This window comes from Rattus rattus, chromosome 1 (genome assembly GCF_011064425.1).
Source record: "Rattus rattus isolate New Zealand chromosome 1, Rrattus_CSIRO_v1, whole genome shotgun sequence".
Classification (NCBI taxonomy): Eukaryota; Metazoa; Chordata; class Mammalia; order Rodentia; family Muridae; genus Rattus; species Rattus rattus.
The window spans coordinates 194398691-194416694 of NC_046154.1; the positions used below are offsets into that span (position 1 = coordinate 194398691).

General features: G+C 42.5%; 1 protein-coding gene across 3 annotated transcripts in view; it reads left to right on the forward strand.

The window, feature by feature from the left end:
* The window catches only part of Ptprr (protein tyrosine phosphatase receptor type R), a 249354-nt gene that overhangs the window by 215336 nt on the left and 16014 nt on the right, over positions 1–18004 (forward strand). For all 3 annotated transcript variants that reach the window (XM_032912575.1, XM_032912583.1, XM_032912590.1), the window contains 3 exons: positions 10759–10869; positions 12291–12448; positions 15540–15653. In XM_032912575.1, the coding sequence (XP_032768466.1) occupies positions 10759–10869; positions 12291–12448; positions 15540–15653 (383 nt within the window). The remainder of the gene's footprint in view (positions 1–10758; positions 10870–12290; positions 12449–15539; positions 15654–18004) is intronic.

Consider the following 18004-nt stretch of genomic DNA (forward strand, 5'->3'; position numbering starts at 1 on the left):
TCCCAGAATCCTTTCTGCCTCCCAATGTCCCACCTCCATTTCCTGCCTAAACCATAGGCCATAGGCTTTCTAATTGACAAGTGATGTATCCATACAATACACAAGATACTCTCTCTACAATCCAAAATCCAGAAAAAGGTAGATTTATTTCCACACTGGCCATTTTTTCTGAGGATTTGGCTTGCAGAATGACTTAGTCTGTATTTTGCACCATAAAAACAAAAATGGGCAGTTCCTGAAGGCTACTCCCCATGTGTTGGCCATCTTGTTGAAATAGTTGAGACCTTGACTTCCATTAGTATTTGTTTTCTTGTCAAAATTATTACACCATTTAGGGAAACTCAGATTTCTCTTTCTTTTTTTCTTTTGGTGAGTTATAGGTTCACATGTATAATTCTGCAACTACTTGAGAGAATTCAAGCCCACAAAATGTAAAAACTCTTAAAAGCTTGCTGCTTTCTTTCAGTTTTGCTGTAACAAATGCACTGTGTCCTAGAAGAGTAGTATGTTTTTATGAATAGACGAAGTTACATGTGCAGCTCTCTGATTCTGTGCATCTGATATGAAGCCCAGGATGGTACAGTAGAAAGAAGCCCAACCAATCCTTTGCACACACACAGTTCAGTCTGTCGCCACGTAGACTCATTGACCACCCATGACCGGTTGGTTAAGGTGCGTTTTCAGCTTTGCAGTAGAAAGGATTCTCCAAATTTCAAAGGCATGTCCTCTAAATGTGCACATCTGTGCGCACGTGTAGAGAATTTATGTAATATGTAACTGGATCCACTGTAACCCAAGTACACTGGGCAAACTATGGGCACACACAGAACTTTAAAAACCTAAGGGAATTTCCAAAACACAGTTCAATTTTTTCAAAAATTTAATGAGCGCTATAGAACCAGAGAAGTATGGACTGCTTATGTGTTAGTGACTTACAAGAGTTAGAGACAGCCTGGGCCTGCGGGAGCCAGAAGTTACAATGCGAGCTCCTGTAAGGGGTGCAAAATAGGAAGAGCAACGATGAGCCACACAGTCACATCTGCCTGCCAAACGGAGACTCTAAGAGCAAGTTAATCTGTCCACGTCTGGCTTTCCTGTTCTGATTAAAAACTATCAATTGATTATTCAAAACTGGGAAAGCTCAGACATTAAAAATCAGAAAACTCCAGGTGGAACAATCAACATGGCTTAGTTAGCAGCACTCTGTGCACTTTATAAAAACAAAAGCAACAACTTGGTTGGTAGTAGATAGATAGATAGATAGATAGATAGATAGATAGATAGATAGAGATAGATAGAGATAGATAGATAGATAGATAGATAGATAGATAGATAGATAGATAGATAGATAGAGATAGAGATAGATAGATAGATAGATAATAAATAGGTTATCTATAGATAGATGTATATGTGTGTATATATATTCACTAAATGTGTGTATCCATTCTAGATCTATACATATAGATCATGGAACTTCCAGATATGAGGAAAGAATCAGCCAAACTTGCATTCACAAGTTAAAGTTATGAGAAACACAAGTAAATAAAACAAACAAATACATAAGAAAAATCAGAAGAAAGAACCAGAAATATATCCAGAAGAAGTTAAAATTATAAATGTAGGGTTTAGTAAAATAAGGTGGCATGTAAAACATAAAGCAAACTTTTTGAGAAAGTAATTGTTAGTACAACACACACAGACACATACACACACAGACACATACACACACACACATATACACACACACACACACACATACATACACACACACACACACACACACACACACACACACACACACACACACACACACACACACACAGAGAGAGAGAGACTAGGAAGATTTGCTGTCAGACCAAAAGACACCAGAAATAAATGCACAGAAAACACTAAAGATCGTCATGTGGATAGACACACCCAAACACATGAATTAAAAACAAATATTTAAAAGCCAAACATAAGAAATTAACATATGTTATCATTTATTAATGTCAGCATTTTTTGAAGTATATTTTTAAGAGAAAATAACGCCTACTGTAAACTGTATACAATCATTATGAAATAATGTTGGGAAAGCGTATGCACAGGAGGCGTGTCCCGTGAAAGTTACCCGATTTCGTAGTAGCTCTAGGCTATATTACGATTTTTATTCACTCGGGCATTTTAATCCTCAACTCCTGTGATTCATCATTTGCTCACTTGTGACAAGGATCAGAAATGTGGCTGGGCGCAGGGGTGGCACATGCGTGTAATCCCAGCATTCGTGAGGTAGATACAAGTGGATCTCTGAGTTTGAGGCCAGTCTGGTTTGGACAACTAGGGATACACAGAGAAACCCTGTCTGGAAAAAACAAACAAACAAACAAAACAAAAAGAGAGGAAGAAAGAAAGAAAGAAGGAAGGAAGGAAGGAAGGAAAGAAAGGAAGGAAGGAAGGAAGGAAGGAAGGAAGGAAGACATCATAAATATGCTGTAATCTGTTCCTTGTATTCTTTGAATGTTCCATACATTTGTACAATATATATTGATCATATCTATCCAGCCACTAATCCTCCAAGCTCCCTAATGCCTGCCCAATCCAGCATTTTTCAGGTCAAGAACTAAGGTTGATAGTCAGAGAACATTTTTCTAATTATTTTATTTATTTACATTTCAAATGTCCCCCTTCTTGGTCCCCTCTCCATGAGTCCCATCCCCACCCCACATCCCTCCCCTTCACCTCTAAGGGAGAAGAGTGTTTAAACATTGTAATGACCTAACCTAACGCATTTCAGAAAAACCTACTACGAGCACTTGGGACTATGTCAATGCCCCGGTGAATGCTGGCCCTTCTTTAACCCCAACACCAATGCTATCATTGTCCCAGAACTGCCCTGGGTCAGATCTGTATGTTAAAGTGCTACAGGTCCCTCCCCAGGGAGTGCACAGGCTTCGCTCTCTCCCCATCCCACCCCTGCAAGAGAGAACTTCTTTTCCAATTTAATTTCTTGGTACCACTCTCAGATTTCACTGTACCCACAAGAGAACTGTGTGGATCTGGGAAACACTAAGATGCTTTTTAAAAATTAATTCCCACACTGAACTGTTGTCCAGGACTTTGTTTTTCTCTTTGGCTGTGGAACTCAACATGGAGATGTACTTTATTGGGGTTGTTGTTGTTGGTGGTGGTGGTGGTGGTGGCGTCATCGTCGTCGTCATCATCATCATCATTTGGTCTCTTATCCTCTTTTAATATCTGAGATTCACGCCCACGGACATGAAAATCGAGCATGTTATATACTTGCTGTGTAATCTGCTGCTCGTTCATTTCCTGTAGGCAGTCATAAGCCTTACAGTGCAAGGCATGGTTTGTAGCTATTCCTTCACTGATGAGTTAAAATAAAAAAGCTTCAGGCCCAGGCTCCTCAAGAATACACATGCAATGGCGTACAGGGAACTCTGATGTTCTAGAGACCAAAGCGATGCTGAGAAGTCTGCTTTAGAGGAGTACGCTGTGGCCACACCACCAGGAAAGTGCTGGCCACTGAACACCAGCCAGCTCTCAATTGTGTTCGGCGTGATTGTTTAAAATAGACAAAACTCATTTCCTCCTCCGAAGAATGCAGAGGCGGACATGTCCTTAGGGGTTCCCAGGCTGTATCTGTTTATAACCGTTTACTTTCTAGTAAATACAGGAGTGCATGGTCACCATCTTCTTTTTTAATAACCCCAGGAATCTGTTAATTTTACAAAGTGTGAATTAAACAAAAATAAATAAATAAAAATAAAAAACTAGAATTGGAAAATAAGTTCTTAGAATGAGAGAGACCGGGCTGCAGGCAATATTGAGCTCTTTTATTTTTTTTTTTTTAATGAATCTTGATATGAAGAGAATTCCTTATGTAATGAAATAATATTGAAAACAGTGTTCACATGAAGCATTGTATTTCTAGAGTCTTATTGTAATCTAAGGATCAAAACAGACAGATAATGTAGAGTGTAGATGTAACTCAGTGTTGGAGTCCTTGCTTAGACTATGTACGCCCTGGGAATGTAGGACCTAGGAAGAAAGAGGGGGAGAAGGGGGAAAGAGAAATAAAGGAAGAAAGGAGAGAAGGATGGGGAAAAGGTCATAGGAAGAAAGAAAGAAAGAAAGAAAGAAAGAAAGAAAGAAAAGAAAGAAAGAAAGAAAAGAAAGAAAGAAAGAAAAGAGGGAGAGAGAGGAAGGAAGGAAGAGAGAGAGAGAAAGAAAGAAAGAAAGAAAGAAAGAAAGAAAGAAAGAAAGAAAGAAAGAAAGAAAGAAATTAAAGAAGGAGAAAGGGATGGAAGAAAAGTCAAAGAAAGAAAAAGGAAGGAAAGAAAAGAAAGAAAAAGAGAGAGGGAGGAAGAAAAAGTCAAAGAAAGAAAGTAGAGAAGGAGGGAGGGAGGGAAACGAGAACAGGGGAGAGGGGAAGACAAAGTGGCAGACGAACAGTTCTATTTAAACTTACTGTGATGACCCCTGCCTATAGTCTCAGCCCTTGGAAAGGATCACAAGGTCAGGGTCCCCTTGAGCTCTGTAGTTCAACTTTGTCTCAGAAAAAAAAAATGTTTACAGTCTTCCTGTAAGTCAAACAAAGTTCTCACACACCTCTGAACAACACTCGCTGTAGCTCCCTCTTGAACTGGGAAAGAAAGGAAGGAAATGTCGATGTCCCTGTTATACACACCGAGTACCTGTGCCAAGCGCTGTCTGATGTCCATGGCTCTGTCCTGTATTCAATGTGTGAGTGCAGGAAAACCAGCACCACCACTGTAGAGATGGAGTGAGGAAAGACTGGCCTTCCCTGAGACAGCTTATGCTAGAGACAGAACTTCTCAGAGGGAAGAAGTCATTGGTAGAGCCTGCAAGGTAGCACAGGATAGAAGTCCTGTTCTAGTTCAGACTTGGTTAGTGTGGGAGCCCATACTCCCAAGCATACACAAAAGGAAGGAGTGTCGGTGTCAGGAGATAAACAGCCTCCCACTGGTCTCAGAAAAGAATGCTATGCAGAATTTATCTTTCTCGAGATGGGGGAGTTCCCTGATGACTTAGCCTAGTATAATGCTTCCGTCAAGGCATGTCCATGTCTATATACACTTTCCATACATTATTTCTCTTCCCACACTTTTGTCGGAGTTACCAGAGTGACTTGAATTGTACACCCTATTGCTGGTGAGAGGTTCACTTACTCAGCCATTGCAAACAGTTTAATGTCAGTGCCCCATTCAGGGACCACGTGTTAACCTTCCCCGTCTTTCAATTCCTTCCCCTCTCTGTCTGACAAAATTGTACAAAGCATTCATTGCCATTAAATATTTTGGCCCAAAGTTAACACAGTGCCTGAAGTGTAATATCCCGGGGGGGGGGTGGGACTGGGGACTGGGGGTGGGGAGGACGCTGAGGGGGATGGTCCAGCCAAACAACTGCAATCTAGTGTGCCTACCAGGAGCACGGGTGCAATACTGGGGAGTCGGGAAAGGGAGACCGGAAAGGGCATTTGCCATGAGGATCCGAAGTTACATTAAAATCTTTGGTTTTCCTCACACAGACTGTGACGAATCGTGGAGGATTTTTTTAATGCAGAGTGCCGATGTGGTTTGCACATTAAGAACACCATTGGCAGAGGACCTAGGGCTTGGGTTTGGAAAACTCAGAGAGAAGCAAGGTAGAAAGTTGTAGCAATAGTCCAGACAAGAAATACTGAGGTACTGAACTAAGGCAGGGTCAGGGCCCTGAGAAATGGAGGTAGAAGGTGTTCCAGAGCTGAGGGCCACAAGGCTTTGTCTTGACTGAAGGTAAGAAAGATAAAGGCTCCGGTTTAGAGTGCTAGTGGGTGGGCAATGGTGGTGAGAGCCCAGGACTCTGGTGTAGAGCGCTAGTGGGTGGTGGTGGCGAGAGCTCGGATTAGGGAAATGAAAGGAAATTATGAGGGAAGAAAATGAGCTTTGCATTTCAAGTATGAAGTTTGGGGAGTTCCAGAAACTTTTGGGAGGTGTTCAGAATGTAAGGTCTAGAGCTCTGTATGGGCAAGAGGTGGAGATGGGACGCATTGAGAAGACAGGGCAAGGCTTAGCATTGACATAAAGAAGAATGGGGTATCTGTAACTCACTGTGGACTATGCTTTCAACATCACGAGCACCCTCTTTGTCCTAATTCATCAAAGCGATATTTTTAATAACTACCAAAATCCCATTGTATGGATATCAAAACCCACACAGTTATACAGTTATTGAAAGATGTTTAAATTGCTCTGACTTTTTGTCCACATCTCTAACTAGCTAATGCACATCAAGATATTATTCATAGATATGAAATTAGCTGACTAAATGATATAATGTTTTGAGAAAAAAAACATATTGCAGTTAAGGATGCTATAGAAAACGCCACGAGCATAAAGGAACTTGCCCACTGCTCAGTGGCGTTTCAGAAATTGAGATTCACGAAGGAGGAGCATAAACATCGTTCCTACACAAGGACGTATATCATAAAAACGAGGAGTGTACATTCAGTAAACCAAGAAGATTCAGAAAGTTACATATGGTTTTCCTGTGGTTGAATGATGTGGGGATATAGGCCGTGTTAGAGAAATTTATTGCAGTGAAAGGTTCTTGTTTTGGTTACATCTTCTGTTTTGTTTTGTTTTATTTTATTTTTTGTTTTTTGTTTGTTTGTGTGTTTTAGATTTTTGAGTCAGGATATCCCTAGGTAGCCCAGGCTAGCCTCAGATTCACGAAGTCCTTCCTTTGGCCTTCTGAATATGGGAGTTGTAGGGCTAATCTTTTGTGTACTGTGTGGAAGCATCGCCTGTCAATAAAAATCAGATGGCCAATGGGCTGAGGCAGGATTAGAAAGTGGGACGTCCAGCAGAAAGAGAGGAACTCTGGGAAAGAGTCAGGCATGGGAATTTCACCACCTGGACTTGGAGGTAGACAGATGTATGAAACCGAGGAGAGGTAGCTGGCCATGTGACAGACAGAGGATGTATAAATGGGTATATATAATTTGTGAGCTACTCAATCCTGAGACATTGTGTTTAGGAGAGATGAGTAGGACAGAACAGATAACTGTCTTGAATGAAGTTCATCGGGGCTCTGGGTGTGGAATCAACTCTTGTTTTCTTTCCACTGGTGAATCTTCCTTTTGAGACGCTAGGGAGGGTCTGGAAGAACTTCCCTCATTCTGATAAGAACACTTCAGAGGGAACCCCATGATTCAACACTTGGATCATTTTGTGGATCCCAGAATAGCCACACAAAATCGCTGACTTCTCAGAGTAACAACACTCCTGGTTTCCACTCATACATGTACACACATCCGTGCATACACACATATAAAATTTGTTCACTTTTTAGTAATGAAGCTGGTGTGTGTGTGTGTGTGTGTGTGTGTGTGTGTGTGTGTGTGTGTGTGTGTGTGTGTGTGTGTGTGTGCTGTGTTGGTTTGGTTTTGAGCCACTCTAAAACTAGTGCGCCAGGTTATAAAATTATATCCATATTATCAAAATTCCCCATTTCATTTTTTAAGTGGGCAAGCATACGGAAAAGCCCGTAATACAGTATTGAGCAAGCTGTTTGAGGTAGGCATGCTATTTGGTAACCAGATTCCTAGGTATGGCTCCTCTTGTGTACCAATTTTCTATAAACTACTTATTTCAAAGAATCAATTAATGTCTGCAATGCTTTCGGTCTGATAATTACTTGTTTATATAAGACATAGATGGCCCTCTTAAAATCCCTTTTCTCCTCCAAACTATGGATTCTTGGGATTAATAGATCATTTTACTAAAAGGGTGAGCCCAGTTAGTAGGACAGTAATGGTGATTTGGGACTGTATTTGGGACAGCAAGCTACTTCGAATCGCCCACAGTTAGGGAGGTTTCCTAAAACTTTCTTCAAGACAGTTTTCTCTGCTTCTTTCATGTTGGGTTTTGTTTTATTCCCCCCCATACAACAATAAATAGGCCAAAAAATTCAGTCCAGGATAATAATTTCAACATCAACGTGGGCTCCTTAAACAACTACATTGACAGCCCCACCCCGGCCGTCAGCTGATATTCGAAAGCACCCACTCTTATCTGATCTCTGTTTCTGTTTTCCTCCAATGCAAGAGGGTGTGGAGCTCAGTGTGTAAAAATAAGCTATTGTAGCTTAGAAAGGAGATGGGATGCTAATTAAGGGTTGTTAGATGGACAAGTCACACCACATTGGCTGCTGGGAGCCGCCTGTCAACTGCTTTTCTAGTATAGAATCAAGGAAAGCACCAAAAAGGCCAAGGGAGCTTGGAAATGAAGAGAACTATGTTTAAGATGTATGTGGCTCAAATCAGGTTGCACGTGCCAAGCTCTGACCAGGCCGATTCCCCCATTGATTTTGAGAGCCACCTCCCTTTACAAAGGACACTCCTGCACAGGGCTAATGATGGACATTGGGGCAGGTGTGTCAGACCACTGAGCTACAACTTAACTCTTCCATTGGTCAACTCTTGCCAAGATCCTGTCAGTCTTCCTGGATTCACCGGGAAGATGTGAGTCCTAGGATTACAATAGTTTAGAAAACCACTGAGGCTCCACTGAGAGAAGCCAGGCAAATGGATTAGCATGATTACCAATGGTGGTGGGACTGTACAGTAGATCTTGCTGGTCAAACATGGTCAAGACGTGAGTTTGAATCCCAAGCATCTACTTTAAAAGCCTGGCGCTGTGCTGTGCTCCTGTAACCCTAGAGTTGTTAACTGGAGGATTGCCTGCTGATTCAAGTGACTCAGTGAGAATAAGGTAGGCATTAATAGTATTGGGACATTGGATATCCTCCTCTGGCCTCTGCATGTGGCTTGTATAGACACACACACACACACACACACACACACACACACACACACACAGAGTCAGATATTTGCCAACGAATAGATAATAAAACAACTCACTCTATGTTTAAAAAATAGGGGTCTTTTAATTTTTTTAATTTTCTTTATTTGCCTTGGTAGGGAGGTGGGGTGGGTGTGGGGACATGGCCAGGTCAGATGACTCCACCTTGTGGAATGGGTCCTCTGCTGCCACCTATGGGAGCAAAGCATCAAGCTCAGGCCACCAGTTAAGCAAGAAGAGCCCTCCTTCTGGAACCCCCCACCCCCGCTTTTAACCACCGTGAGGTCAGTCTGGGTGGCATGTGAGTAAAGCTGAGGTGATCTCCATTCACTGCAGAGGATGAAAGTGTGAGGACTCGTGAGTTGGTTATAATAGGTGAGAGCCCGGCTGCAACAAAGACAGGTTTTCTTCCTGGCACTCGAGTGTTACTGGTGCAATAAGGCCCTGGCCGTGTGTTTCTCACGCAGCATATGTCTTCCCTTTAACTCTAAGAACCTGTGGACGTTTTGCTGGAATTTTGAATGCATATGTATCTAGGTTTTTCTCCGAATGTTTATACACTTTACCACACATGAAGAACCAAGTACCCGAGGTCTATAAGACCCTGAATGACGGCAACATGCGAAAGAACTTCTACATAAATGTGTATATGCTCTCAGAATCATCACACAGGAGCATTAAGACGCAGGAACAAGGGGGACTAGAGAGATGGCTCAATGGTTAGAGGCACTGGCCGTTCTTCCAGAGGACGGAGCTCAGTCCCCAACACCCACATTCGATGATATGTCTGTAACTCAAGCTCCAGAGAATTGGACGCCCTGGTCTGGGCTCCAGTGGCATCCATGTTTCTGTGAGTGCACATGTGCACAGTCACATGCACACAAATGCACACACAAAGAAGCAATCGATTTTACAAAGTGTACCAACAATGGCTGGTAGGAAGGGTGAGCTGATAGAGCGCTTGCCTCCCGCCCGGATACCCCAAGTTAGATTCTGAAGGAGAGAACTGTCTCCAACAAGTGGGCATCTGATGTCCCTTCACACATGAGCCGTGGCATGTGCATGCCTACACACACACACAATACACACACACACACACACACACACACACACACACAATAATGCAATAATGAGTCAAAACATAGAAACAGTGACGACGTGTTTTAAGTGTTCACTGTATGCGGGGCTTTGTCCGAAGGACTTGTCATGTATGAAGTTATGAGGAAACTGTCCAGAGAGTTCGTGTCCTGCTTCTAGTAGAACTAAAACTTGGATCCAGGTCCTCACAAAGTCTGCACTTTAGCCACCATGTTATATCCTTCTGCTTCCAATATCACTGTTATTGGTCCTGTTAAGTCCTTCACAGGGGATCCATCATAAAAACGTCAATCATAACTGTGTTCCACATTAATGGCAGTAAGTCTCATCAGTTAGAAACATCATCAGACCTGGAAGAATGTGATGCTTTGCATATAGTAACCATCACTACACCTGCCTTGCATGCCAGGGATCTCCGTCAGTTGGGCATCTAATACATTACATGCAACAGGTCCTGTGAGACACGTTGGTTTGATGTGGCAGGATTTAGTGCTTGGCTCAACCACCATGGGATAAAACATTTCTTACACCTGTTAGTTAAGGTGGGAAATCCTTAAATTCTCATTAGAGTCTGGGGAAATTTTACCTGTCATCATGATCGGTATGGGGTTACCAGTAAAGCATTACAAACACTTGTAAAACATAAACTTTATTATGGTCTAGTCTACACATCACATATTCTCATCTTAGGATCTTTATAGAATAAAACTGACTCTTGAATTACTTTAATTAAATGGAAAACACTGAAACCTTTGAAAGAAGAGAGATTCAAATCTTTGCTGTTTTTTGCTTCCAGAAATGTGTGCTCTACTGGCCAGAAAAGAGAGGGATTTACGGCAAGGTTGAGGTTCTGGTCATCGGTGTCAATGAATGTGATAACTACACCATCCGCAACCTCGTCTTGAAGGTAAGATCGTGAGCTGTCGCCGTCCACACAGTAAGTGAGGTCAGGAGTCGCATTTCTTCTTTCTTAAGTGCTAACAGATTCAATTTACACAAGCTAGACAATGCCGAGAGCAAAGGCAAGCTATCCACGGTTCTTGTCGCGTAATGCTATTTGCCTATGAAGCAATTGAATTAAGGAAGTTCATTTTGCTGAACGTTGGGGGTTCAGTTACTTTTCACTTAGAGAACATTTCTGGCTTAGCCTTTGGAAGGGCCTTAACTGAAGGCTTATGCAGGAGACCTTCCTGGGACCTTTATGTTAGGCGTCTTTCTGGTCTAAGCAGCTTTAAGTGAGTCCTGAGAACTATTGAAGAGAAAGTCTGCACTGATACATGGCTGTGCGTAGCAAGGTGACCCTAAGGTGCTCACGTGATCTTAAAAAGCTTGGCCTTACGGTCATTCACAGGGACGTCCCTAGACGCGTCAGTCATAGGAACGTAGTCTTACTCTAACTCGTGGGGCAGCAGATGCTAGCCAGTTGCTGTGGTATCGTTTTCACTTTTAAAGAATGTCCTATCTAAAGACCTCGATCCTATCCAGCCTACTCCTGGGATAAAGCATCAAGAAGAGGAACACAGAGAAGGCTGGCACACGGATGGTTTTTAATTAAAAAGTGTAACAGAGGAAGGCTTTTCGGAAACCTACTTCTAAGCACAGGCCTGATCAGAAAGAGATCTCCCACCTGGGTACTGAGCCGATGTGTGTGAGCCTCGGCTCCAAGTGTATCCTTCTCAGGGATTGCACGAAGTCCTTTACTGCTGCGGAATCCTCGGTGTTAATTTGAGACCTGTATAGAACTATTCTGATTGGGGATCAAGCAGACCTTCATGTGTTCATCAATATGTTTATACATAATCTCTCAAGACTTAGAGACCAGGAAGTACAATCTATCCCTTCCTTTCTGTTTATATTTTCACCTCCTAAGCAGGCCATGGTGGCCATGCCTTTAATCCTACCACTCAGAAGGCAGAGGCAGAGGGATCTCTGTGAGTTCAAGGTCATCCTGGTCTTACATAGTGAGTTCCAGACCAGTCAGAGCTATATAGTGAGACCCTGTCCCAAGCAACAACAACATTTTCAGCTACTAGAATGCATTATAAATACATACTGGGTGTGGAGTATGTGTGTGGTCTGTAATCTCTAGGGTAGATACAAACCTGGATTCTTAGAGAGAAGACATTCAGCTTCCCTGTCAGGACAGGGTCCTCACACTAAAACTTAGTCAGGGTGAAAGGGTACTTTTGAAAAGCATCTAGATTTGCTTTTTCCTACCTAGAAGTTAGCTGCCAGCAAGAAGAGAGCCAGAGAAGACACTTAGCGCTGCTGAAGGTGACTTTTAGTTCACAAGTAAATAAGTAATTGAGCGGTTGTTGCTATTCTCAGCAAGGAAGTCACACCCAACATGTGAAGCATTACTGGTACACTTCATGGCCAGATCACAAGACTCCAGACAGTGCCCAGCCCCTTCTGCAGCTCATGCTGGACGTAGAGGAAGACAGACTGGCCTCTGAAGGCCGAGGGCCTGTGGTTGTCCACTGCAGGTAAGTCATGAACCCACGCTCCAGACGAGCAGCTGTCTGCTCTTTACTGACAGAACAGGGCTTAGCTTCCGGAATGGAACTTAGTAGTAAATGTGTATTTATTAAAAATGTATTAATATCCTAAGACTTAATCAAAATGATAGTTACAAGATGAATTAGAGCTTTTGGGGCATCTTCAGCAGATAGCAAACGGATGTCAAGATAGAAATAAATGTCTGAGTAAGCCAGAGATCTTACACCATCTTCTGACTTGAAACTCGTTGGTCACATACATGCTAAGGACTGCAGATAGCTTTAATTACTGAGAGATTGTTGTTGTTTTAAGAGACTACAAGGACTGCGTCTCGGAAGTACTTCTTATTGTGGCAGACTTGGTGTAACAGTTAGCCATTTTCAGAGATATCTCATGAAAACAAGAAGCTGGTGTGTGAGGTGGGAATTGGACAAGTGGTCATTTATTTTAAGGAAGACAAAGCACACCCAGAGTGTGGAGGCCAGGCAGATGAGGTGACAGCAATGCTGGTCCACAGGGTTCTCTTCCTCGTGCCTACATTGAAGTTTACCTCCCGTAACTGGCCCCTCCCCTTGCTTTCCTTTTCACGTGACCAACGCAGGTAAGGTGCATGCATTTCCAGGATGGGCCGAGTATCCCACATTTTTCTAAAATAATTGATGTTGATGCTTAACTCTCTAAGTATCCTAAGAAAGGACTTGATAAAATGTGTCATTTTAGATTTATCTTGCTCTCTTTCTATATTGAAGCGTTGTGGATTAATCAAAAGTCTTAATTTAAAAAATTTTATAAGCCTACTTTCTAGCATTAGACTTTATCCTAAAACCTTGGCGCTAAAGAGGAAACAACCGGTTGGGCATAGCTTAGGGCTGGACCTAACACCCACCCAAAGTCATTAAGCAGTGAGGATATCTAGGCTGAAAGAGGCACTTCCCCTATAAAATCAAGGCCCCTCTGATTACTGAACCTAAGAATGAGGCTCCTTTGTCCCCTCCACTCTGCATCCAATGTTGACAGTTATCTTTGGCCTTTCTTTCAACTCCACTCGCAGTATCTAATCAGTTAGCAGAATGGCTTTCCCTTCAAAGCTTCTCCCGTAATCACGCTTCCTGTCCATCCACCCTAGTCCAGGCCCTATGACCTCATCCATGTAGTTCAGAAGTACTTGACTAATTGCACACACGTACCCTTCTCCCTCGGGCCACTCTGGCCTAGCCTATGTGCTTCTCTGAGGTGATTTTCCTGAAAATGTTTGTATGACGGACAGTCCTTCAAAACTGGTGGATGGAGTCACATCACCTGAAGCAGTAGGGCTTAGCCTTGACTCTGTGGATATACTACAGGGATGACTGAATTCCTTGACATGAATGAGCAAGTTGGAATGCATACCTGAGATTCTTTCTGGGAAGTTCCCGTGAATTCTTTTAAATGTTCTTAAAAGTATACAGGGTGTGGTTCATACTCCTTAGCCCCACAGGTATGATCTTAGTTCCCCTCCCTGGTCTTGTTTCCTGCTTTTCTATTTAAAGAATCTTCTTCGCCACTGCAGCTAATCTATTGCGTGTCACAAGTCACACATTCTGTTTGCATCAATTCTTTCCCCAGATTATTGTTTCACCTGGGATCTATGTTCTCATTCATGGTAGACAAAGGACCCGCCCTTCCTAGGACACAGCCCAAATCTTATTTCTTCAGAGAACTGAATACTCTTTATGGACAAAATGTCTTCATGGACACTTTGATTAAATGGACCCATTCCTTATAAAAATTTTTATCACGTTCATCTGAAGAAAAACATACTAAATATGTGAAATAGCTATGATTCACTGAATAAGGACAGTAGCACATGTGGTAGGAAGAAAAAAAACAACAAAAGATGCAAAGTTTAATGGTTGTTATGTTAAGGTTTTGTAGGTCACAAGTAACAAGATGAATAGGAAAGAGTTGTGCTTGACCAACGGGAGCCAGCAACCGTGTCTGAGTAAAGAATAAGTAAATGATATCTTTAGTTTGGAACAGCGAACCTAGAAGCTGTACCATGAACCAATCCAAGAAAAGTCCTGAGAGCTGCAGAGCGTCATGATGCCCCCAATGATCACGAAATGGAAACACACTGAGGACGCGAATATTCTACACAAAGGGAAGCGTCAGCCCCGAGGCTCGATCGAGCTAGAAAATAGGGAAAAAATGACAGGCGGGATGTTGGGGTGAAAGAAGTGCAGGTGTTGAAGATGGCGTCAAGGTTCCTAGGCTAGAAAGCCTTGTAGCTGATGGGTCAGGCCATTGAGGGAAGGATATATAGATGCGTATATTTAAATATATTGAGCATGTGAAATATAATACCATCACAAGTTCCACCTAGGTGAAATTTGGGGACTTTAGGTACAGAGTTGAGAGAAATTTACATAAAGACAGTGATCAGTGGGGGGGGGGTTAAGTTGATTCTGTACACTTACCATAGATTTCCTCTCTAAGGCAGGTAAACGCGTTAAGTTCTCCAAGACACACAACACTTCTGTTCAGTTACCATTTCCATGTCAATGACCTGAAAATCTGTTCCTATAGTTCCATCTTCTCTCCTAAATAGAAATGAATCTTCAGTTACTCAGTAGACTTCAGCGTCTAACTGCACCTCCCAGCCAGCTCTCTTCCCAGAATTCCTTCTCACTCCTATGCCAACACCTTTTATTTTTGCCTTTAGGCCTAGGTCTCTCTGGCATTTTCCCCTCCACTGTTCATCACAATTGCAATGTGTCTAAATATTTTCTTTCCTTTCAATAGCCCATTCCTTGCCTTATTCTTTCCAGAACTTTCTAGAAAAATTATAATAGCTGCTCTCCATCCTCCCAACCCCTCACCTCCTTCCACCACATTTGTCCTACTATTTATAATCAAATGAAAAATATCTACTTTTTGCCCAGCAAGGCTAGCTTACTACTCAATAGGCTACTTTGATCATATCAGTCTTATCATTGTTATTAGTCTTCATCATTTCAAAGCTAAAAGTATGCATTTTAAAGAGTGAAGCTTATTTCACTGTTTTTCCTTATCCTCTCGTTCCTTTTCTTTCCCATTCAGTGCAGGGATTGGGAGAACTGGGTGTTTCATCGCTACATCCATTGGCTGTCAACAGTTGAAAGAAGAAGGAGTCGTAGATGCACTAAGTATCGTCTGCCAGCTTCGTGTAGACAGGTACGTGGACAGGGAATGGTGTCATAGAGACTGTGTGTCTAAGCAGAGCTGTCCACCCCAACGTCATCTAATCAAGATCACCCCACAAACATGACAGCTCTATGGTCCTAGGTCTCTGAACTAAAGAGCATGCATTGTGAATTGGTTCCAGATTTTGTCTATTATGAGCAACGATGCTACACACATGAGTATATACATATTTATTTTAGACTCCATTTTTCAATTCTTTGGAGTATTACTGGATCCCACATAATCTTGCTTGTAATTCCCAAGTCAGCAATATACAGTTTTCTTCAAGAATTCCAATTTTTTCCCACATCCCACCACTTTGTTTTCAATGTGTCTCAGTGGGATGATTACCCTTGGGATGATCAATGCTAAGCTTGAAAACAAAACGGGGAAGAAACATCTTGTTCCACAGCCAAGCCTGACTGGTGAATGGAGAGTCAGGGCAGTGATAGAGAAGAGAAATAGACTCCTCTTAAAAATGGCATGAACGGAGGGTGAGCATGGAGGGTGAGCATGGAGGGTGAGCATCAAGCCTCCAATAGACACAGCAGTGCTCCACCTCAAAGAAATACAGGACTCTCTCCTTTCGTCCAAACAGCTAATGCTTAGTAATAAGATATCTAGGGTTGTTCCAGATGTTCAACGTGCAAATGCAGCCTTACAATGATGAACGAAGCTTCTTGCCCTCCCTCTGAGAGGTGAGAGAGAGAAAAAGAAGCAAAGGCATAAGCAAGATGTCATGAGTCAGAAGAAAACGCTAGGAAATGATAGAACAAAGAAGGGGTGGGAGCTGAGTCCCTTGGACTTCAGCCCATGACCGAGTGCTCCCTGAAGGTAAACCTGTGTAGTCTCCATTAGAGATATTTTCGATACTCAGGCATTAGGAGTCACAATTATAATCCCAGTACTTTGGAGGCTGAGGCAAGAAGATTGCTGAGAATGGGCTAGCCTGGACTAAATTAGGGAGTACAAGAGCAACCGGAACCGCATACCAAGACCCTATCTAAAAATTAACACACAGAGAAAGAAAAGAAAAGAAAAGAGAAAAGAAAAGAAAAGAAAAGAGAAAAGAAAAGAAAGAAGGAAGGAGGGAGGGAGGGAGGGAGGGAGGGAGGAGAGGAGGGAAGGATGGAGGGAGAAGGAAGGAAGGAAGAAGGAAGGAAAGAAGGAAAGAGAGTTGTCCAAGTTGTCCAGGAAATATTTTGAGCACCTACTAAGTTATGTTCTGGAATTTCAATACTGGAAACAAAGGAGTTATCCTGGAAATACAATAGCTTGTGTGTGCCTGTGTGTGTGTGTGTGTTTGTGTGTATGTGTATCTGTGTGTGTTTGTGTGTCTGTGTGTGTTTGCATGTCTGTGTGTATGTTTGCATGTGTGTGTGTGTCTGTGTGTCTATGTGTATGTATGTTTGTATGTGTGTGCGCGTGTGTGTGTCAGTGCCCCATACATGGCCCTTGGGATACTGAGTGGCCCACAGAAGTTCCAGTGACTGTCACTTGGTTATCTGCTTTACTTTACTATCTCCCTCCCTTTCTGCCTTGGTTTAGTAGAGCCTGCCCACTGAGGCACTCCAGACCGTGGGCTCTGACACTGAGTCTGCGTCTTCTCTTTCATGGCTTCCAGTTGTGTGGTCTTAAGTGGCTTACTTGGCTTCTTCATTTTCTACCTTTCTGATCCAGAGAATGGAATCAATAACAGTGTGTAGTTCGCGTTGTGTGACGCCCCAGCACAGGATAATCATTTCATTGAGTTTAAGAGCAGCGGTTATCACTATAGGTAGTGAGTCTACTTGCTGTGCTCTTGTAGATGACAGAATCCTAGTCGCACTCACCGGCTTGCAAGCTGCATTAAGTGGGTTGGAGCCACACCCTCTGACCTCACCCTCTCTGTTTCCTCATTTGCATATTCCAAATGCCACTACCTATAAAATTATTTTCTTTTTGTACACGCTAAAAGCAATTGCAGTATCCCTACTCTTTAATTCTGATTGTCATCTTAGACTTGAAAGACCTTTTGCTGACACCCAGTACAATCCATAGACATTGAAAGAGATCTAGGGCCTGTGAACTCTCTCAGTGGGTTAAGGTACTCAGGAGCAAACCCAAGAACCTGAGTTCAATCCCCGGGACCCACGTGGTGGAATAAGAGAACCTGCTCCTTCATACATGTTGTCCTCTGATCTCTACACGTGTGCCTTAGTGTGCTCCCCAACAGATACCCATACGCAGAATAATAAATGTAATTTAAAAAAATTTTTTAAGAGGATCTGATTGGTTCTCTTCAGATTTGGAGGCCTATTTTTACCTCTTCTGTCCTAACTCAAAGGTTAAGGAAGTGCCTG